A 24,480-nucleotide genomic window follows, 5' to 3' on the forward strand; every position below is an offset into this window, starting at 1 on the left:
TAATACAATTTAAAAATATTAATGAAAAAAGAAGGGTCAAAACTGAAAAAGTCAAGTGATGAGATATTGTGAAATATGGCTATGATCAATTTACCAATTACCCAAACAAAGTTTAATCTAAATAAACAATCGTAGCTGAAATTGATTTAAATCAAACCAAAACAATTAACAAATCAACACCAACGATTTCGACGTGTAAATGACATCCCAATTGGAATCCACCAATTGATATTGCCAAAAAATCACGAGCCAAAGGCTAGATAAATCCACTATGAAGAGAAAGGAAGATCACAACCAGATCTCACGCCTAATCTACCTTCATTAGAATCCACAGATGATTGACCAGATACTCTTCACAATCTTCACCACCCACTCTTCTTCTTGAACTTGTCAATTGTTGAAGTTGAATCCACAACCTTCAAACTAGATTCAGAATCCACCAGGTGATTGCTTGAGATGAGACTTCTTTATAATCCTCTTGATGTATACATGTCAATCCAAGAGACAAGTGAAAATCTCTATGAATTATCAAGAGGAAATCAATAAAACTCCCACGGAAGTCGCTTCCTGTTTTCTATGTCTTCTTGAGAGAGCTGGATGAGTTAACAACAAATTTAGAAATTTAAGGCGGTTTCAACTAGCAAAGTTGCTTAGACCACTCGAGCACACAAATGACCGCTCAAACAGTGTATCTAGAAAGGTAGTTGTAACAAACTCTGAACTACCAAGATACTTTGAGAAACTGACTCTTTACTTGAGTGCACAAAACTTTGCTTGAGTGGTGAATCCAACCTTTCAATATCTTAGAAACTCAGTATCAAAAACTGCAGTGTCACAAGTCGCTCAAGCGCACAATTGGTATCTTGAGTGGTCAAGCAAAGCTTGCAGGATCTCAGTCCGCAGGCTAAGATGCTGCAAGGCTGGAAAGTCCGCTCAAGCGCACCTTTGGTTGCTCGACCAGTCCATGAGGTCTTGCACAAGCAGTTGAAGGTGATGAGTTTGAAGAATCATCAATCATGAATGGATTCACAGCTACACACTCAGAACCTCACAACATTACAACTAAACGAATGCGAATACAACTCAAATGTGTTTGTCACGTGAGATTGTTGAGACAAGGGTCCCAACAAAAACTCTTTTGAAATTCACTATAGTGCCAACAGCACAAAATTGACCTACAAAAATGACACCCTCCTAACATCTGGCTTAAAAAAAGGTACATAGCTAATTTTAGCATCGGAGGTTTTGGCCAACACCATGCTTCGGTTGGAAATAAGTTTGTATTGTCAAAGATATCAGAATAAGTTCTGAGTTCAAGTCCTTCGCATTCAGATTTTAAACACTCCCCTTTGTACAAATCATGGAATCACCACATATTCTAGTATCTTCTATATATTCTGATATCTTTGACAATATAATCTTACTTCCAACAGCCTCATTATTCCTACAGATAATTGATTTTGGAACCTATAAAGACTATAGGTTCCTCCAGATGCCCGTGTGATGGCAGCGAGAGCAATAACGAATGGACAGAGAAAGTCATTAGACATGTATGACAGCCACTGAATCCAACGAGGAATAGCCACATGATGTTAGGGTAGGAGATAACAGTCTCAGATGAAGATGCAAAGGGAGTTCGACGGCCTCACTGTGATCAGTTACACGATGAAAAGAATATTGACTGATGTGTGTGTGTGCGCGCGTGTAAAATATATCTTCGAACTCAACACCATGTTGGGTTCAACGCCTGCCCTCCTAATTAGGTGTTAGATTACAGATGAAATCAATTATGAGCACCAAACAGACAAAATTCAATATCTGCTTGCTCCCTTGCCCTTTATGAAATACTTCTAAGCAGATAGAACTACTGCTCTCTTGGACTTGGCAAATCATCGCACCAATAGTAATATATAAACAAATTTGATCATTACATTTGAATTTGAGGGCATTCAAAAATAACATATACAAACTGTTAACATTGGGCACAAATGCTAGTTGCCACCTGCGATTTGTGTTTTTCCTTGCTGCTGAAACGGCACTTGCATGCATTTCAAGCCAGCAATATAGTGTTTTGATCATGACTACGACATTACAAAAACAAAATGATCACTGCCTCTGTTTCTTCTGCAAGGGCTCCGTAGAAGATCCAACCTAACCAAAACAGAAAATAAATATTTAAAAAAGAAAAAGAAAAAACAGCACAATACAAAAATAAAATCCTGTTATTTCTTTTTTCTTTGTAGTAGAGACCAATTAACAAATTCTGTGCAAGATTTAATGAGTTTGCTTCTATGTAAATTAGATTATGCCCAAAAATAAAGTATCAATATGGATTTAAGGACAAAAAAAAGGATTAGCCCAAGTGATGCATAAAATTTAAGGTAAAGAAAATTAAGAAAGCTCAACTCAGGCATTGCTCTCTCTAATGGGAGTTACATCACATCCTTGGCATGACTACAAAACCTCCACATGGCCCCATAAACAGTTAATAGTGCCATAAAAGGACACAAGCCTTAGACCAATGCCTTTAGATGTTGTACACTTTAATGTGCTGCTGCTGATCCAAATTTCTAATTTGTTGGGAAGATAAGCTCAATTGGTTGATATGATAATGTTATCTTTACCTTATCTATGGAAGCACACCACCAGAGCTAAACAGAGGGCATATATACCAGGCCTTAGAGAAACTAAATGGGAAGATGTCAAAGAGCAAGATTGCCAGCAATTGGGCAAAAGACATTCAACAATATAGAGATGATTCTGAAAGTCATTGATTCATAGGTGATGTATTCCAACTGTCAAGAAAATTCATATTTAGTTCTTACAGGCTCTTGGTTGCTTTTTTCAGTGTTTTTCTAGATCATCCATCGATGTAACAGAAATCGTCACAAACAGGGGAGACTCTGCCGTAGAAAGTTTAGATGGATCAGTATTCTAGAGAGACTACTGTATAAACTTCTTGGTTAATTCTCCCTGTTTCTTGGTTTTGCAAACTTACTTGGTCATGACCTCACATATTCCAGTTTTAGGAGGTTTGTTTGTTTGTTTGTTTGTTTTTTTTTTTTTTCCATTTATCTTTATCAACAACAACAACAATAGTAGTAATAGAATCTATTTAGTAACTGTTGACATGAGTTGACATCTTCAGAGAAGGAACTTGCTTCCTAACTCTTTTTTTTTTTTTTTTTTTGAGCATTCTTGCTTCCTAACTGGTGTTCTATGTACTGCAGAGCAGTCCGTGCACCAATTGCTTCTCATTGTCAAGTGATGATAGTTATGGAATTTGCTGTTAACCATTTTTGGTGCTACTTGGGTTATGCTGGCCTCAGTTAGTACCTTTTACCAGTCATGGAGATGGAATTGCCTTCCAAGAGAATCATCAAAGCATGTGCATGGACGGAATGTAATAGACTCACTTTTGAGGAGCTGCAGCTACTATAGCGATCCCGGGTTTACCCTTGTTGTACAGTGATCCGGACATGTGTCCGTGGATGTTGGTAGTTGTTTATTATCTTGTTTGCATCCTTTTTACTTTGTATATTGAGTTATAGGATGTGTTGGGCAGGTTTGTTACAGGTTGGTTGTGTTTGGGAGCCTAGTGCTGCTGCCCAGATTTTTGGACCTTCGCTCGAGCGAGGAGTTGGTCGCTCGAGCGAGAGTTGAGTTCGTGCCTGATGGATCGAGCCAGAGTGGCTTCGCTCGAGCGAGCGATTGCGTCTGGTTCTGGACCTGAGAGTTGCATTTCTTGGCTCGAGCGAGTTTTCTTCGCTCGAGCGGTCTGGTTTGTTCTTCGCTCGAGCGAGAAGTCTGTCGCTTGAGCGTGCTTCTGGTTGCAGACCTGAGGGTTTGAGTTGTTAGCTCGAGCGAGCATTCTTTCGCTCGAGCGCACTTCTGAGTTTTCGGCTCGAGCGAGAACTTCTTGGCTCGAGCGAGAGTTTTCTGTGTCTGATCGCTCGAGCGACAAAGGCTTCGCTCAAGCGAGCGTGTTTTATATCAGCGGTCAGTAGCGTTTTTGAACATCAGTTTTTCACTTTCTTTTTCTTTCAAACCCTAGATCCGAGACTCTCTCTCTAAACCTACACTCTCTCTAAGATTTGATCTCCCTAGAGTGTGAATCTAGCCTAGGGCCTTTGTTAAAAAGATAGAGGGCGTTGAGAGCTTCGACTTAATCTGAAAAAGTTTGGATTTGGAGCACGTTGATCTTCGAGTCTTCATCTCCTTTTTGGCTCAAACTTCAAGGTAGGGATATCCTACTCCTCTCTATGGATTTTGTCTTTAAATTTTAGTATTCTGAGATGTTGGGGTTGGTTTGGTAATTTGGTGAAAGTTTGGGGCTTTTGTGTTATTTTACGAAAGTTGGGGTTTTATTCATAATAAACCTAGGTGCATGTTTGGCATAGAGAAATAGAATAAATGTTGAATCATTGATGAAAATGGAACCTAAGGGTTGAAATGTTAATTACAGAAATGACCTAATTACATTGTTTGATTAATTGGAATAATTAATTGTGAGAAATGAGGAAATGAAATGAGATTGTTGAGATTGGGAATGCAAAGGGGTAAAGGGTGTAGTTGAATTATTTATCACTCACCGGAATGAAATGTTGATTGAATATCCATTTGTACATTTATTTTCTGTTTAGAAATAATTGCTTTGGGCTATCGGTGGAGGATAGTCGTGATTGTTGTAGACAATGCATGATGATTAGGCAAACGGAAACTAATCAATGGAATGTGTCATGGAATTTGACGGTTGATAGAATACATTAACTGTATGTATTGAGTGATTGTATATAGAACCAATGTGTTTGTATACGTTATGTGTAGAGGAGGAGATGGGGGATGTACTCCGCGGTTTAGGGGAAGATGGGGGATGTACCTCTAAACCGGATAGTGTTGGGAGAAGATAGGGGATGAACTCCGTAGATACAGCTCATATGCTTGTCTAGAGAAGTGAAGATAGAGCTCATATGCTTATCTTTGTGAAGTATGGATACAGCTTATATGCTTATCTGTGAATGTGGGATATTGTCGTTATACATGTCTGTTGAGAATGTGGATATAACTTATATGCTTAATGATAGAGCTTATATGCTTATCTGTTGAAAAAGGGAAAATGAAAAGTAACTTGGACTCATAAGTCGTATGACATAAATATGTGATTTATGTGAATGTATCAGGGTTGGCCATCTATCAATTGCTAATCTTTTAGTCATTGTTCATGGTTGGTTTAGTGTATTTCTACTGGGCTATGGCTCACCTTATATGGGAATATCATTTTCAGGTACAGGTAGCATGCCACCTCCAAGGACATAGCTTGGGAGGCTAGAGGCAGACATACTTTTGTCGTTTTACTTTTTGATGTATTTCATGTAAATTCAAGCCAAGGGCTTAATGTGTAAATGAGTTAGTACTCTTTTGTTGTAACCAAGTGTTAACTTGGAAAGCTGTAAGCCCATAGGGCATTTGCTTTTGTTGTTAACTTGTAATACTTTTGTAATGGAACTCTGATAAATGGAAGAATGTGGAACTTTTACATATCAATGCATATCTTTATTGATGGGTTTAATGTTGTTATTTTGAGGGCGTTACAACTTGGTATCAGAGCGTACCGGGTTCGAATACTTTGGGTACGTGGGAAGTGATTAGGATCACAATGGGTTTGTCTCGCTTGATAGAGACTTAGATGTAGTATCATATGCTATGTGCTTAATTGATAACATGCTTATGTGACTATGTGGGTATGGGATTTAATTTCTAGGATGTTGATTGGATCCTTGGGTTTCTGGGAGTCTTGTTGGAAAAGCACTTGATCAATGCTATTTCTAACCGGAACTCTAGTAACGCCTCGGGACGTGAGTGTTTAGTTTCGGCACATTTATGTGTTTATGTGTTCATGGTTGATCAATGCAATTCGTAAGTGCTTATGTGTTTATGTGCTTACGTGGAGTGAATTACAGTTGTCCATGCATTAGGACGTGAGTGTTTAGTTTCGGCACATTTATGAATGTGCTAACGTTCTGTATTACCTTTATTAGGATGTCAGGACGAGGAAGAGGTGCTAGGCGTGGTAGACCTGCGAGGCAGGAGGTACTGTTACCGGAGGAGGTTCCGGCAGTGGAGGAGGGAGTTGGCCAGGCCAATGTGGCCGAGCCAGCAGGTCAGCAGGCTATGGGTGCCTTGGCCAGAGAGATAGCAGGAGCTTTGGGTATTCTTAGAGCTGGGAATCAGGCAGCTGAGGCAGGGCCTTCTTTCTTGAAGAGGGAGTTTTTCCGGTCAAATCCGGATGAGTTTATCGGGGATCCGAAGGAGCCACTGAAGGCTGATGAGTGGCTAGAGCAAATGAGTAAGACGTTCGAGATGCTTGGCATCGAGGACGGAGCACTGAAAGTGACCTTGGCATCCTTCCAACTGAAGGGGGATGCGGGTCAATGGTGGAAGTACGAGAAGGCTCGTGTTGGTGGTACATGGGAGGCGTTTGTGAATGCTTTTCAGGAGAGGTTTTTGTCTGCAGCAGCTAGGGAGAAGCTGAGGGATCAGTTTAGCCGGCTTAAACAGCAGGGCTTGTCAGTGGCCGAGTTTGAGGCTACTTTTACCAGTCTGTCCAGGTTTGCACCTGAACTAGTGGCGTCTGAGGAACGCCGTTGCTATGAGTTTGAGCGGAAGTTAAGGCGGGGCCTCAAGTTGAGAGTTGGTGGGTCTTACATCCGAGAGTATAGACACCTGGTAGATGCCGCTGCTCATATGGAAATTATGATGCAGGAAGAGGAGGAAGAGCAGAGGGGCTCCAAGAGGAGCCAAGATGGCCAGGGTGATGGCAGGAGGCAGAGGGGTTATAACCCTCAGCAGTCTCAGGGAGCAATATCTAGATCGACTTTTCCAGTGCCGAGTGCAGGCTCGGGGAGAGGCAATCAGGGGGAGTTTGCTTGTTACAAGTGTGGCCAGCTGGGTCACAAGGTTTCAGTTTGCCCGCAGAAGGGTGGGGGTCAGAGAGCTGCTGCTTCTTCAGCTAGACCGCAGAGTCAGAGTTTGGGCAGGGGGCAGCCCTTGTCTTGTTATCAGTGTGGACAGCCTGGGCACCTGAAGAGGTTTTGCCCGCAGTTGAGTGCCACTTTGGGAGCGTCTGGTTCTAGGCAGACGCAGGGTTTTCAGCCAGCTCAGTCTGTGCAGGCCTCGAGGGCCAATCCGGGAGCTTCATCATCCCAGTCTGTGCAGCAGTCTTTTGCTCCGATAGGTGAGCAGGTAGACCAGGGGCCTACGGGGCGCGTGTATGCTGTTACCGCGCAGGATTTAGTACCGGCTCCATCGGTAGTGAGAGGTACTTTTCTGTTTTGTAACTCGGTTGCTAGTGTGTTGATTGACACGGGTGCATCTCATTCTTTTGTATCTGCTGCATTTGCATCTGTTTTGGAATTGGAGTTAACACAGTTAGCATCTCCTATTTGTGTGGTATCGCCTTTGGGTGGTGAGTTGATCCTGAAACAGGGTGTTAGAGGACGTGATATAGAGGTCGCCGACTATAGGCTTCTTTTTCCGTTTGTTGTCATGCCCATGAAGGGTTTTGATGTTATTTTGGGTATGGACTGGCTATCGTCATACCGGGCTGTTATTGATTGCTACCGCCAGAGGGTCACGTTATGTACCTTGAGCGGGGAGTGGTTTCATTTCTTGGGAGACCGGGTTGGTAGTGTTTTGCCACCGGGGTATGATTCGAGAGGGCGAAGTGAGCTTAGTGGTCTACTTGCTAGCTTTGAGAGTGGTGAGTGTGATGAGACCCAGATTGTATTGCCGAGGGTGGTTTGTGAGTATTCGGATGTCTTTCCCGAAGATCTTGTTAGTTTGCCACCTCACCGAGAGATAGAGTTCTCTATTGATTTAGTGCCTGGCACGGCGCCGATTTCTATGGCACCTTACCGTTTTGCTCCAGCAGAGTTGGTTGAGTTGAAAGTTCAGCTCCAGGAATTGCTCGATAAGGACTTTGTTCGCCCTAGTGTTTCGCCGTGGGGAGCACCGGCCCTCTTTGTTAAAAAGAAAGATGGTGCCTTGAGATTGTGTATTGACTACCGGAAGTTGAATCGGGCTACGGTTAAGAATAAGTATCCTATGCCCCCGTATAGATGACCTGTTTGACCAGTTGAAGGGTTCCCGTTGTTTCTCTAAGATAGACTTGAGATCGGGTTACCACCAGTTGAGGGTCAGGGAGGAGGATGTTCCTAAGACGGCATTCCGTACGCGGTATGGCCACTACAAGTTTCTGGTGATGCCATTCGGGCTTACCAATGCACCGGCAGTCTTTATGGACTTGATGAACCGGATCTTCCAGGAATTCTTGGATCGGTTTGTAGTCGTTTTTGTGGACGACATCCTTATCTATTCGCCTTCTGAGGAGGAGCACGAGGCACACTTGAGAGTGGTGCTTGAGTTGCTTAGAGCCCATAGGCTGTATGCCAAGTTTGGAAAGTGTGAGTTCTGGCTGAGGGAAGTCAAATTCTTAGGCCACGTGGTATCCGGGGAAGGGGTGTCTGTTGATACATCCAAGGTTGAGGCAGTGCAAGATTGGGCACAGCCTAAGAGTGTGTTTGAGATCCGCAGTTTTCTGGGATTAGCTGGGTATTACCGTCGGTTTGTGAAAGATTTCTCCAGGTTAGCGTTACCGTTGACTAGACTGACTCGGAAGGGAGTCAAGTTTGTGTGGAGTGAGACTTGTGAAAAGTCGTTCCAAGAGCTGAAAGTTAGATTGACCACCGCTCCGGTGTTGATTATTCCGGAGAGAGGGTTGGGTTATGCGGTTTATTGTGATGCCTCACGAGAGGGTTTGGGTTGTGTGTTGATGCAAGAGGGGAAAGTGGTAACTTATGGCTCACGTCAGTTGAAAATACACGAGAAGAATTACCCCACACACGACCTAGAGTTAGCAGCAGTGATCTTTGCCTTGAAAATTTGGAGGCACTACCTTTATGGTGAGAGGTTCGAGGTATTCTCGGATCACAAGAGTTTGAAGTATCTGTTTACCCAGAGAGACTTGAATCTGAGGCAGAGGAGATGGATGGAGTTCATCGAGGATTATGATTTTGAGTTGCACTATCATCCGGGAAAGGCCAATGTTGTGGCCGATGCCCTTAGTAGGAAATCCATTAGTGATGTAGCTAGTATAGCCATCCGGGAATGGGAGATGTTGGGTGCACTTGGTGAGTTTGATTTGCTACTGGGCGAATCTGTTGAGGCTGCGGCCTTGTTTTCTGTTGTTGCGCAGCCTACACTTGTGACTAGAGTGTTAGAGGCACAGAGAGGTGACCTTGAGGTAGAATCCCTCCGAGAGAAGATCTCCAGTGGGAAAGTTGAGAAGGGTTTGACGGTGTATCCCGACCTGAGTGTGAGATACCGAGACCGTTTGTTTGTACCGAAGTCTTGCCGAGAGGAGGTACTCCGAGAGTTTCACCATTCGCGCCTTGCGGTGCATCCGGGAGGTACTAAGATGTATCAGGATTTGGGTCGCCAGTTTTGGTGGCTGGGTATGAAGAGAGATGTAGCTGTTTTCGTATCGAAGTGCCTTACTTGCCAGCAAGTGAAGGCCGAGCATCAGAGGCCAGCGGGTTTGTTACAACCCTTGCCTATTGCCGAGTGGAAGTGGGAGCATGTCACTATGGACTTCGTTGTAGGTCTTTCGAGGACTCAGCGGGGTAGTGATGCTATTTGGGTGGTTGTAGACCGGTTGACTAAGTCGGCGCACTTTATTCCTATGCGCGTGAGAGATTCGGTAGATCATCTTTGCCGACTTGTATATTCGGGACATAGTGAGATTGCACGGGGTTCCAGTGACGATCGTCTCAGATAGAGATCCTCGTTTTACTGCTAGGTTGTGGCAGAGCTTGCAGAGTGCCTTGGATACGGCCTATCATCCTCAGACTGACGGGCAGTCCGAGCGTACTATTCAGATCCTTGAGGATATGCTTCGGGGTTGTGTCCTTGACTTTAGCGGGACGTGGGAGAGGCACTTGCCATTGGTAGAGTTTGCCTATAACAACAGTTTCCAGTCTAGCATCGGTATGGCACCGTTTGAGGCCTTGTATGGCCGACCGTGTAGGTCTCCAGTTTGTTGAGCCGAGGTGGGTGATGCACCTTTGTTGGGTCCGGAGTTGGTTAGGGAGACGACGGAGAAAGTTGAGCTTATCCGTAGGAGGCTTGTTACAGCCCAGAGTCGACAAAAGAGTTATGCCGACCGTAGGAGGAGACCTTTGGTGTTTGAGGTAGGTGATCATGTCTTTCTGAAGATATCACCTAGGCGAGGTTTGATGAGGTTTGGGAAGAGTGGAAAGTTATCCCCTCGGTTTATTGGGCCTTTTGAAATCCTCGAGAGGATTGGCGAGGTTGCCTATCGGTTAGCTTTACCGCCGCAGTTGTCCGGAGTGCATGACGTGTTTCATGTGAGTATGCTTCAGAAGTATGAGCCAGATCCATCACATGTGTTGGATTGGACCGATTTAGAGGTAGGTGAGGATGCCTCGTATGAAGAGAGACCGGTTCGGGTCTTGGATAGGCGGGATCAGGTCCTACGTGGCAAGACCATTCCTTTGGTGAAAGTCTTGTGGAAACATCACGGAGTGGAGGAAGCCACTTGGGAACGTGAGTTGGAAGTCCGCGAAAAATATCCGGACTTGTTTGTTGATATGTAATCTTATATTTAAATTTTGAATTATTGTTGAACTTAAGAGCTTTTATATATGTCTTAAGTTGTGAAACATTGAAAATGTTTTGGTTTATTGGAAGTATGTTTTGGAACTTGCCTCATATGGAAGTTGAATATAACACTATATATGTTGAATATATTGTTGAAATTGGAAAGATAATGCGTAATGTTGATGCATGTTGAAAGTACATATGTTGTTTACATATTGTGAAATGCCTCTTGTTAAAGGGATGGGATGACCGGTAATGGGTCGAATTGTTGAATGTTAAAGTGTAACATTGTTTAAAATGGAGAAAAACTTGTTTTTGAAAACTTGTGCTTAATTTCGGGGACGAAATTCTTTAAGGGGGGGAGGTTATAGCGATCCCGGGTTTACCCTTGTTGTACAGTGATCCGGACATGTGTCCGTGGATGTTGGTAGTTGTTTATTATCTTGTTTGCATCCTTTTTACTTTGTATATTGAGTTATAGGATGTGTTGGGCAGGTTTGTTACAGGTTGGTTGTGTTTGGGAGCCTAGTGCTGCTGCCCAGATTTTTGGACCTTCGCTCGAGCGAGGAGTTGGTCGCTCGAGCGAGAGTTAAGTTCGTGCCTGATGGATCGAGCCAGAGTGGCTTCGCTCGAGCGAGCGATTGCGTCTGGTTCTGGACCTGAGAGTTGCATTTCTTGGCTCGAGCGAGTTTTCTTCGCTCGAGCGGTCTGGTTTGTTCTTCGCTCGAGCGAGAAGTCTGTCGCTCGAGCGTGCTTCTGGTTGCAGACCTGAGGGTTTGAGTTGTTAGCTCGAGCGAGCATTCTTTCGCTCGAGCGCACTTCTGAGTTTTCGGCTCGAGCGAGAACTTCTTGGCTCGAGCGAGAGTTTTCTGTGTCTGATCGCTCGAGCGACAAAGGCTTCGCTCGAGCGAGCGTGTTTTATATCAGCGGTCAGTAGCGTTTTTGAACATCAGTTTTTCACTTTCTTTTTCTTTCAAACCCTAGATCCGAGACTCTCTCTCTCTCTAAACCTATACTCTCTCTAAGATTTGATCTCCCTAGAGTGTGAATCTAGCCTAGGACCTTTGTTAAAAAGATAGAGGGCGTTGAGAGCTTCGACTTAATCTGAAAAAGTTTGGATTTGGAGCACGTTGATCTTCGAGTCTTCATCTCCTTTTTGGCTCAAACTTCGAGGTAGGGATATCCTACTCCTCTCTATGGATTTTGTCTTTAAATTTTAGTATTCTGAGATGTTGGGGTTGGTTTGGTAATTTGGTGAAAGTTTGGGACTTTTGTGTTATTTTACGAAAGTTGGGGTTTTATTCATAATAAACCTAGGTGCATGTTTGGCATAGAGAAATGGAATAAATGTTGAATCATTGATGAAAATGGGACCTAAGGGTTGAAATGTTAATTATGGAAATGACCTAATTACATTGTTTGATTAATTGGAATAATTAATTGTGAGAAATGAGGAAATGAAATGAGATTGTTGAGATTGGGAATGCAAAGGGGTAAAGGGTGTAGTTGAATTATTTATCACTCAGCGGAATGAAATGTTGATTGAATATCCATTTGTACATTTATTTTCTGTTTAGAAATAATTGCTTTGGGCTACCAGTGGAGGATAGTCGTGATTGTTGTAGACAATGCATGATGATTAGGCAAACGGAAACTAATCAATGGAATGTGTCATGGAATTTGACGGTTGATAGAATAAATTAACTGTATGTATTGAGTGATTGTATATAGAACCAATGTGTTTGTATACGTTATGTGTAGAGGAGGAGATGGGGGATGTACTCCGCAGTTTAGGGGAAGATGGGGGATGTACCTCTAAACCGGATAGTGTTGGGAGAAGATAGGGGATGAACTCCGTAGATACAGCTCATATGCTTGTCTAGAGAAGTGAAGATAGAGCTCATATGTTTATCTTTGTGAAGTATGGATACAGCTTATATGCTTATCTGTGAATGTGGGATATTGTCGTTATACATGTCTGTTGAGAATGTGGATATAGCTTATATGCTTATCTGTGAATGTGGGATATAGTTTTTATACATATCTGTTGAAATAATGATAGAGCTTATATGCTTATCTGTTGAAAAAGGGAAAATGAAAAGTAACTTGGACTCATAAGTCGTATGACATAAATATGTGATTTATGTGAATGTATCAGGGTTGGCCATCTATCAATTGCTAATCTTTTAGTCATTGTTCATGGTTGGTTTAGTGTATTTCTACTGGGCTGTGGCTCACCCTATATGGGAATATCATTTTCAGGTACAGGTAGCATGCCACCTCCAAGGACATAGCTTGGGAGGCTAGAGGCGGACATACTTTTGTCGTTTTACTTTTTGATGTATTACATGTAAATTCAAGCCAAGGGCTTAATGTGTAAATGAGTTAGTACTCTTTTGTTGTAACCAAGTGTTAACTTGGAAAGCTGTAAGCCCATAGGGCATTTGCTTTTGTTGTTAACTTGTAATACTTTTGTAATGGAACTCTGATAAATGGAAGAATGTGGAACTTTTACATATCAATGCATATCTTTATTGATGGGTTTAATGTTGTTATTTTGAGGGTGTTACAGCTACCCACACATTGATCAAAAGCTTCCTCGATTAATTTTTTCCATATTTAAAATTTTTCGTGAATCTTCCTTTTCATTAGTTGACTTTTTGGGTGAGCTTGCTTAGGTGAGGGGTTATAGCCATTTAAATACATGGTGTACTAACGTTCATCCCTCCTTGCAGTTTTTGAATAAATTATGTATGTAAAAAATATGTTTTCAAGTGACGTTTATGTGTTCGCTAGTCAAACAAATGTCCAAACATGTCTTATTATTTTTTTAGATTTTTCACTCTGATACGTCTTTTTTTGACACTTAGGAGACACACGTGCCCATTGCTTAGACACATAAAATAAATTATAAGTTTTAACAAAATAATTTAAGATCTAATAAAAATAAATAAACAAAACAATGTAGATTTATACCCTATTAATCCATTATCCTTTGATCTTTAGAAATTCGTGTTATGTCTTATATTTTACTAATTTTGAAAGACAATATTCATCTAATAAATATATAAAACCATATTTTGAGTGTGTCCCCACGTATCATGTTGTGCATTGCTTTAAAATTGTCATGTTGGTCTGTTCATGTCATGTCACGTGCCTGTGCTCGTGCTTCTTGGCTTATGAGACATGAAGAAAAAAGGCAAATTCAGAATGAATTAGAGGGAGAAGAAAACCATTCAGAACCAATCAGAGGGAGGCGAAAAAGACTAAAGAAATTTCTAGTCATTTGTGCAGAGGCCAGAGGCCACCAGTACAAGACTATAATGTTATTTACTGAAAAATTTACCTTGTTATCAATTTTAAAACAAAATAAAAGGTTTGGACATAGAAGTGGAAGTTTACCAAACTAGAAACACGCAAATATTAAAGCAGTAAAATCCAAATTTAGATGCTTTTATTCTTCAACAATTTCTCATAAATTAAAAAGAACAAAAGCATGCTTACGAGGGTGGATAGCTGTTCACTGATGTAAGTCATTGATCTTAACATAGCTTCAAGGGTGTCTTTGGTAAGCTGAAACTTCACCTCCATCTCTCCTGAAGGAGATTTGGTATAATCTTGCAGCTGGAAGGCAGAAGAAAAAAGAAATAGGGTCTATCAGCTGGGCAGATGACAGAATCATGCTTACAAAATGTGCAATGTCAGATATATTGTTTTGGGCAAACTTCACTCTATCCCCTGTGGTTTGGGTCATGTGCGATTTACCCCCCTAACGTTTAAAAATGACCACATAACCCCCATGCGGTTTGTGGATTAAAATGCACAGTTAGCTTTTCCGTTCAAGATAACACATTGTGTGAGTCATGCGCTTACAGGGAGAGTAACACTATTTTTAAGATGAAAATACCCCTTGCACATCTTCAAATTTATAAACAATGCCATTCAATTATTTCTCTCTGCTGCTTTCATTTCAGCCATTAGCAGCTTTCCCTTTTTTCTCTTTTTCTCCTCCTTTATTCTTCTTTTCTTTTTTCCAGCTCATCAACCTCCACTACTTGCAGCTTCCCCCATGATCAAACCACTCCCACTGCATAATCACTTCACCAACCCACATACACTGCACCCCCATCGAGAAATTGGTAGAATGTTGGAGGGGTCACTCATGAACAAAAAAACAAAACAAAAAAATTTATATGAAAGCCACTAAATGTTGGTAGCACCATGGATTCCGGCAAAAAATTTCTTTCTTCTTCTGCATGTCTATTTTTCTTCTTTTCTAGTTTAACAAATGTTTAGTCAATTACAGACTCTTAAAAGAGACAATACCCAGATATGGTAACGAAAAAAAAAAAAAAAAAAAAGAAGAAAAATTATACATGAAAAGCTACTAAACAGCTGCCACACCATGGAATCCGGTGAAATTTTTCCTTATTCTTCTGCATTTCTATTTTTCTTCTTCTCTAGTTCGACAAATGTTTAATCAATTACAACTTTTAAAAGGGCTAATACCTAGATTTGGTCTTCCACTCCTCTGGTGAGACATTAATCTCTCACCCTCTTTTTCTATCTATTTTGCTTTGATTTTAGTTGTCTAAATCTAATACTTCTTTGTTGCCAAACTATCTATCTATATATATATGTATGTATTTAATAGATAAAAAACAATTCTTTCACAACACATAGTCGAGATAATTTGTTTGGGTCAGTGAAAGCAATGTGTTATTACCGTCATTAGTGCCAAAGCAACATGAATAAATGAGAATTGGTAAAGAGATTTGCTGGTGTGCAGGTGTGCAGGTGCTGCTTGAGTGCTTGTCGAAGTTGGGACAGAATTTTCTATAGTTGACAACAATGGGAGGAAGAAGAAAGAATGTGTGTGTGTGTGTAGGTTTCGTTCAAAAGAGAGAGAAAGAAGACGAGGGTAAAAAGGTCAATCTACCTGTTCTGTTAATAGAAGTTAGTTTGCGTTTTAGTCCACAAACCATATGGGAGTTGTGTGGACATTTCTAAACGTTAGGGGGATAAACCGCACATGACCCAAACCACAAAGGAGGTAAAGTGAAGTTTGCCCTATTGTTTTATGTCAATGGTTATGCCTTGTGTCCCACTCAGGTAGGGCCAACTACATAAACCCCTTTTTTTGTTTCTCCACTTTGTCAAGGGTTATATCCTTAGGTTTCGAAATGCTCAAATGCAAGCACAATGAATCTCTTACATAGAATGCCCTAACCCAAACTTGCATATTCACATTAGGATTCATGTTCGTAAAGGATCTAATGGGTATGTTTAGGTGCTTGTTGTCAGGCTGCCTAACACATAACCATCCTTATCCAAGCTTGGGACCCGTTGTGTAAAAGATAAAACACTAAACACAACACAGTCAGAGTGTATGAACATTTTTTTCCGAATTCTTTGCACATATTCATGTATTAATTTATAAAAATTTGAGTTTTTAAAAGTATTTTTTAGTATCTTTAGTAATTTCAGTGATTTTCAGGTTCTGCCTGTCTTTCTGCATGTAGGCATTCCATTGATGTAATATATACTTCCAAGAATGCAAACTTCCACTGGAGTCCCAATTTTGAAAATGCATCAAACTAAAATCTGTCACCATCTTGGTATGTTAGTTAAAAAACAGCTAATAGGCACTTCACTATTTGGACTTTTGTTAATGTGAATACCTTAAGACTGATGACAGCAACTCTATTAGTTGGTGTTTTATTTCGATTCTCTAAGGTCCATGTCATTGACTTGAGTCGGGGTAGAATTCCCTGCATCAACAAAAATTAGATATTGAGACAAAGCTACAACACAGTTCTAAATTAAAAAACTAAATTGTTGTGAGCTTGCAAGTTTCATTGCTTCTACACATACAATAATGCGTGTGCTCCAATGAATGTAGTTACAAATTAATGATGCTCAACTTATTAGTTTTTTGCAATTTTTAATTTGTTAATGAACAAGTAACAGTTCTAAAACTGAAGCAACTACACAGTTCAAACAAAAAATAAAGAAACAAACAAAATTTGTTATCCTTAAAAAATTACAGAGTCTAGTATATTGTTTGAGAATCAAAGTAATGAAATACGTCACGTCTCTTATGACAACCGTCAGTTACAAAGGAACAAAGACATTTAATTTTGCATGGAAATGAACATCAATTGAGATATGATTAAAGTTACTAAGTGCTCAATCGTTGGACATAATTGAACAAAATTTGAATCTAGGATATTGGCAGAAGCTCAATTTCTCTCAAAAACATTCACAACTGGGCATTAGGGTTCTTGACACATGACATGAAACTTTTGACACTTTAAACAATTGGCTTAGCAATTGGATCTATTTTATTTTTATATTTATAGAAGGAATGACACAATGGGACTAGCATCATTGAACGTCTCTCCAAAATAATTAATGCAAATCATACAGGTTTCATATGCTTCACTCACAAATAAAATATGATAATTGTTAGAATGTATCTCACATCACCTGGAGTTGCCTCATCTGTGCTGGTTGTAAGGCTTCAGTTTCCATCTCCTTAATACCTGTATTTTAAGGATAAATGTGGGCTGGGCTTTTCAATTTGGTATCAAAGCTTGGTTGGGCCTATGACTGGTGTGCCGTTTGTCCGGCTACTGTATGTCGTGGTCCAGGAGGGTGTGTTGGAATGTGTCTCACATCGCCTGCAATTGCCTCATCTGTACTAATTATAAGGTTTTAGTTTCTCTCTCCTTAATATGTGGGTTTTGAGGAAAAGTATGGACTAGATTTTTCAATTATAACTTCATAATCAGATTCTCGCATTGTCTGTGATCTTCGTTAGATCACCACTAGTCCCAAGTTGTTAGAAAAGGAATCCAACAATGTATATCAAACTCTCCAATACCCTCCCACATATGCAACTCCATCTTGCATGTGGAGATGCAAATATCCAAACATGTAGAGGAACAAAATGCAAACAGGGAAACAAATACAAATGGAGAGACTTGAACCGAAGGCCTCTCCTAATATGAGCTCTGATACCATGCCAAACACACAACATTACAAGGACAAGCTAGGATATCACAGAGGTAGCATTAAAATTCAAATTAAAAAATAATAATAATAATAATAATAATAATAATAAACAAAAGAAGAGGACATTCCATGAAATGCATTCTTATTACAAACTAACATGAAGACACTAAATTGAATAATATAAAAGCAATGAGGAGTAAAAATTAACTTTTTATTCAACATACCAGATTGTCAGTAGGACCAACATTTGGCTGGAGAGGGATCGAAGCCATGTGTGACAGACTAATTTCAGCAGTGATTGGTGTAGAAGCCCCAAAATCATTTCGACTAAACCGATTAATGGGATCATCTTGCCGAGGCCACAGTGATGCAAAATTTTCTGTTAGGGGGAAAGATGTGAAAGAAGGTAGAAAACCCACATTGACCTGGTGGGAGACACTAGTCCTTGGCAATAGATGCTGGCAAAGTTGCAAATGAACAATACAATAATCAAATAACAGTAGAAAAAAGACAAGGGTAAGTAAATAGTTAACCATGCACATAAAAACTCGGCATTCAAAATGGGGTGGACCAGCAGAATTCAAAAGTCACTTCAAAATTATTGCCTAATCAGACTCCAGAATCTTGAAAGACTATCTATAATATGTACGAATATTTATTATTTACTTAAGCTTCAAAATTTTAATAAGAGAGCCAGAAAATGAGCCAAGCAGCTCTCAGCTTGGAAATGATTTGTTCAACTGAAAAAATAAAAAATAAAAACAACTGTGAGCAGCATTTAAGGTTCACTTTATAATGAGCTGAGTCCAAGCAATCTTAAGCTGGACTCAACAAGCTTTGAACAAAGCATATATAAATATTATATGTCCATAACCATAGGGAACAATTGGAATTGATGTTTATATTATAACTCCTCTTACAACCAGGGCCTGGACTTTTCCATTCTATTCCCATCTCTCTCGCTCTCTCTCAAGTCCCACCCTTTTCAAAGCATTTTTGTGGTGTCTCATTTAGACTATTCCCCAACACAGGTCCCCTACAAGCCAGGGTGTTGGGTAGAGGTAGACTGGATATAAACCTAACCATTGGCAAAATTTTAATTGTCTGCCCTTAGACTTGAACCAGCATTCTCTAATTCGAGTTCAGATTTAGATCTAACTGGGGCTGCAAATAAGTGAGTTGTTCACAAAACACTTGTCAGTGTGCCTTCAAACTCATTCAACACAGAAATGAGCCCAGCTCCATCTCAATTTCAAGACTTGTTTCATAGACGAGCTGAGCTCGATCTTTAGTGAGCTCACCTAAGTAGACTCATGAATGACGACATATGTTTCCTTGAAAGGGTACAACACATGAACATAATAGAATGCATTGGATTTTTGCTTGTTTAGTTTTGATAAGTGAGCTAGACTTATCAGGTTCTTTGACATTTCTTAATTGTAGACTTGTACTTGTAGCCCCACAAGAACATGCCAAAGCTTTCTGTCAGAGTTTGGGTAAGATAAAGTTTTCAATAGCATGATTGTTGCAACAACCAAGTGAGCCAATCTAGAGCCACTTGCATACTGTTAGAGTATTCAAGTGCTTATGTTGTGATAAGGGCACTATTTTAATCTTCTATTGTTTTAATAAAAATGTGCCAAGGTGGAGGATTTGATAGAATACCGAAAAGCTATTTGTCTAATTCTCTCCTTGTCTTCTCTTATTTCTCTGCCCTTCTCTTTGTATGTTACACTTCAACTTGGTATCAAAGCTATACCAATCCTAGAAGCCATAACAGATCTCCAAAGACTGTTGACACATAACAACAGAGTGTTGATGTCAGCAACCTATGATGACATCAACAGCCAATGTCCGGTGAGTACCCTCCCTGAATTCTCTCTCCCTTCCCTCCTGATAATTATTGTGATTTTTCTTTTTCCTTTTTTTGAGGCTGTTTGTTGCAACTTTTCTATTTCAAAGCATTTTCAGGTTTTTACCCCTATTTTTTGATCCGCAATATGTAGACTGGTCCATACAGTTTGATGATTGGGATTCCTTCTATGGGGCCAAAATACATTGTACAAGTCTCTTTTGGTGTTTTTTTGATGATGTGGTGATCTTGGGTTTTTTTTTGGTGTTGGCAATGAGAGAAGTTGTGTTTGGCAGTCAAGTTCTCGCCCTATTTGCATTGTTTGGCTCTTCCTATGGCCTTGTTCTCTGATTGGTTGGTTATCCTTGGCTGGGTCTGGACCTCCTTTGCTTTGGTAGTGCATATGTTGGTTCACAATGGGGTTTGGTACAAGATTTTTGCTTTTGTAAACTTGTTGGCTTGGTTGATCTACTATGGCTGAGCAAAACTCCCTTTACTTCAAGATGATGATTTACCAAAATCGACCACCATGAAGAAATTGAAAGGATTGATTTATTTGGCATGGGCACATGCCAGTAAAGTATTTCTGCACAGGAAAAAGAGTGAAATTTATTATAGTCCTACCTCCCTCGCAAGGGGATTCCACACATGATGATTGGTTGAGTGGGAATTTGATTAATATGTGAGAAGCTGTGCTACAGTTTGGAACCCCTTTTTTTTTTTTTTTTTGAAAAAGCAATGAAGAATATTATTAAGCACAATCAAGAAAAGAGAAAGACAAGGAGTCCTCAAACAAGAAGTTCTAGAACAACAACAAAAACAAAAACAAAAACAAAAAAGCCCAAAACTAGGAACGGCAAATAGCAGCCCAATCCCTAGAAATCAAGAAAAATAGAACTCCTCTAAAAGGATTAGACACAAAAGCCCAAAGCAAAGTTGATCTTTGTGAGTCTCTTAAACAAATTTGGGATTCTCTTGCAGACTCTTTTTCACATCAAAGTAATGTTTCTCAAATATGTGAGAAGATTTTTTTACCAATAAGCAGTATCGACAACAGTTGTCTGGCTATCACAGCACTCCAAAAAAATTTGTGAGATCGGTTATCACAACACAGGCTTTTTACCACTGAGTTGAAACAACAAAACAAAAGCAACCTTGGGAAAAGTTTATGATTGCATCATGGCTGTCTAGATTCGATTCAAATTTGCAGGGCTTTAAAGATCATTTGCTTGCTAGTGAGACTATAGCCACTACCTCTTCACTAGCATCTTCAACTTTAGTTTCTAGCAATTGAAGAGGGGATAGTTCTTGCAGTGATTTTGTGATGGCCTTGGTAAGCTTGATTCTCAAGGTGGTTCTTGTGGTGGTGGTTCACATGGACATGGTAATAAGTGTGACCATTGTGTTTCCACTAACCATACTGAACCATTGTGCTACACTGCCACAACAAATTTCCACTCATGGATGTGTGACTCCTGCTTTTGATTCTCATAATGCACTCACTACTCAGATTAGTAATCATGTTGAGTTTGTCCAAACATTTCTTCCCTCGTCTTTTACTGCCACCTTGGCTTATTCAGGTAATATTGCATGTGTAGCCAATTCACCCCAACCTTGGCTCATAGATTCCAGAGCTTGCTCTCATATGTCTGGTAATTCATATCTTTTGTCTACTTCAACTCCTGTTACACCACATATTGTCTCAGTCAACGAATTTTCAGGTCCTATTAGTAGGAAAGGTGTTCTTCTACCCACTAAGTCATTACAATCTGTTATCAATTCCTTTCGAGACGAACACTGGGGCTGGAATTTCAATTATGAAGAAGGAGATTCCATGACTGATGGCGGCAAGAGTTTGTGATGATCGAAAGAGAGAAAAGAGGTTCCAACTAGTTCGACCTGTTTGTTGAGGCTCCAATGGTCTAGGTTCGAATTGTGAGGTGAACTGAGGAGGCTGTTAGCTACGGTTCAAAGGAAGGTCATCCAACTAGTGTTTCAAATTTGATTGGCGATGAAGTCAAACGCCAACGGAGAGAAATGATTTGCCAATGGATCTGGTTGACAACAATTCCAACGATGATGACAATGATTTTGGTAACTATGGTTTCAGAAAAGTCCAAGCTCTAATACCATGTTAGCAGAGATTGGAAAAGAGAAAAAGGACTTAATGGCTGCACAGTTATTGCCTAAGAAAATTACATAATACAAAAGAACCTAATAAACAATGATACCCTAAGAAAAGTGAAGCAAATGACAAATAATTAAACTACCCTCAAGTATTAATATATTATAGAAATACGTATCTCAACAATCACATACGTGCATGTAGTGCAAGTATAAATACTTTTAAGTGTGTAAACCTAAGTAATTATTTTCAAAGATTCAATTAAGAACTACAATAGAAGAAAATTTTGCACCAAACATTTCCCAATGTAAAACATTTATGTTGAGAAAATCAAATAATTAACAAGATTTTTCTTCTCAGAAAATCCCTTCTTCCCTAGTTTCATTTTACACTGGCAGGAATCATTGAATGCTATCATGATGACAATAACACGTCAAGGAGCCTTCAACGGAAGTATATACCATAACAGGCTACAATCTTCAAATATATGCACATAAAATTTTAGAACGTGTGAGTCACCTAGTTCTGTTTTTAAAGTGCAGCCTGCTACTTCTAGTTAGTGGGTCTGTAATGTGAACAATCTAACAAAGCTACGAGTTCAAATTTAAAAATCAACCAATAAATGTTCCCATTGTCAAATATGCTACATATGCAAGACACAAAGACACACACACATCCAACAAATTCTACTATAAATATTGTACCTATTATAATAAACAAGTTAGAGAAGCATCACCTGCTCTCTGGACATTTCTTCTTTCCACTGGTCCTGATATTTCTGGAATAACAGAATAAGAGTGCTTTGCAAATCAAGAGGCAGATCAGGTGGAAAGAGCTTCAGAATATCATCACCGGTGAAGTTCTCATTTACACATTTTCTAATAAGCGAACGAAGGCATGCCAGAACCTACGGTCAGAAATTGTACATTATTTATATGCCAAAGCTGGTTTAAAAGAGAGAGGGGGGGGGGGGGGGAGAGGGAGATTATGGATGGATTATAGAACTGGATAGAAAAAATAAGAATACAAGCGAAGTAATATCCATAGCAACAAACAAAATATTATTAACATACAACAAAAAAGTACAATAAAAAAGAGAACCAACGGTCCACCACAGAGGGAAGTAAAAGAGACCCAAGATTAATATGTCCTAAAGACAGTATTGCAAAGTGAAAGATTTGCTGTTTCGGCCTTTTTTTGGGTGCAGATGGGCAACAATCAAAATTGTTTAACTGATAACAAAATAAATTATTATAACAGGTTTTTCAAAAATGGGAAGAAACAATGCAGCAATAGATTAGTTAAAAATTAAAATTAAAAAAAAAAAGAAATATATAAAAAAAGAAGTAGAAAAGTACATATCCATACTAGCTCTAAATTAGCTTCACTGTAGTACTTACTTCTTAGAGCTCTAAAAAAAATCAAACAAAACTGGTAGTGTTTTCTCTACATTTCTTGGAGTGAATTTCCTGTGCTTTGAAAACCAAAACCACAAAACAGAAAATAAAATTTAAAAATTGCTAAAACAGGTCTTTTAAAAAATGCTATGAAACAATGCAGCACTAGATTTGTTTTATAAATATGTACATAAATTGCAGGGCTGAAATATTTTCATAGTATATAAACCCCAAGATTTTCTGGGAAAATTTAGTGTTATTGTTAGCTAACCCAACAATTTTTTCTCCATTTCACTGTAATTGTTTGAACTCTAAACAAATCAAGCAAAATTTGGCACTGTTTTCTCTGCATTTCTTGGATTGCAACCTACCTTTTGCGTTTCAAAACCAAAACTCACAGAATTGAAAAATAAATAAATAAAATAAAAATTGTTTGAAAAGAGATAGAGAGAGAGAGAGAGATTACAGGATCGAGTTCGGCGGAGGAAGGAAGATTGAGGAGAGACCGAAGGGAAGATTTGTCGGGGGCAGAGAGACCGGTTTTTCTGGTATTCCAAAGAGTTGAGAGGATGTGTTGGAGGTCTTCTTGGGACTTTATGGTTGATAGCTTGTGCAGCTGCAGGTATATCAGTGCCTCTCCCTCCATTTTGCTCCCACTTTCCTCTGCTTGCTGCTGCCACTGGTAATGTTCAAAACCCTCTCTTTTAACAAATTTTAAACATATTAAAAAAAAATAAAAAAATATTAACAAAGTTTTTAATTTTTCAATTTAAATCATAATTTTTGATTTATTTTTAATTTAAATTATTTATCTACTTCAAAAGTAAAACTGACAAAAAAATATGTATGTTAGTTATTAAATTTAATAAAAAATTATATTTTAAACATTTAATATACACATAGGTTGAGTTTCATGGCTAAAAATATTTACACCAATCTCTTCAAATTTTTAGTCAAATTATAACTTAAAAAGCTATTTTATTACATAGACTAGTCACATTTTTAGTACCACTTTATCAAACTTTTTATTCTAACTCAATCTTATTAAAATATTATTTTTTTTATTGTATTTATTATTCTTTCTTTTTTTTATTAAATTGATGAGTTGTCTTATAGCGACCCTGGTTTTGACTCGTCTTTTGAGGTGTTTCGGACTCGAGTTTGTATGGTTTGGATGGTGGTTTAGGTCTTGCTTCCATTGTCTTCCCCTTAATGTTGGTTATTGGGTTGTTGTTGTGTGTTTGGAACAAGTTGGTTGCTTGTTTTTCCAAACCTTTGTTGCCCAGAATTTGTCTCTTCCGCTTGAGCGGGCGTTCTTGCGCTCGAGCGGGCTTCATAAATTTCGCTCCACGCTCGAGCGGGAATTTGGGCGCTCGAGCAGGGACTGTGTCTGCAAAAATACTAGGAGAGCG

At 39.5% G+C, this 24,480-nt stretch overlaps 1 protein-coding gene across 1 annotated transcript; it reads right to left on the reverse strand.

Moving 5' to 3' along the window:
- Positions 1–1,881: 1,881 nt before the first annotated feature.
- Positions 1,882–23,992, reverse strand: LOC114313541 (uncharacterized). Its single transcript, XM_082898835.1, has 6 exons — positions 23,535–23,992; positions 22,408–22,578; positions 17,919–18,152; positions 16,359–16,448; positions 14,182–14,301; positions 1,882–2,151 (listed from the first exon to the last, which is right to left on the reverse strand). The coding sequence occupies exons 1-6, from the start codon at positions 23,712–23,714 to the stop codon at positions 2,107–2,109; spliced, it is 840 nt and encodes a 279-aa protein (XP_082754961.1). The 5' UTR covers positions 23,715–23,992; the 3' UTR covers positions 1,882–2,106.
- Positions 23,993–24,480: the final 488 nt, after the last annotated feature.

Source organism: Camellia sinensis, chromosome 12, assembly GCF_055761805.1.
Source record: "Camellia sinensis isolate YWXY chromosome 12, ASM5576180v1, whole genome shotgun sequence".
Lineage (NCBI taxonomy): Eukaryota > Viridiplantae > Streptophyta > Magnoliopsida > Ericales > Theaceae > Camellia > Camellia sinensis.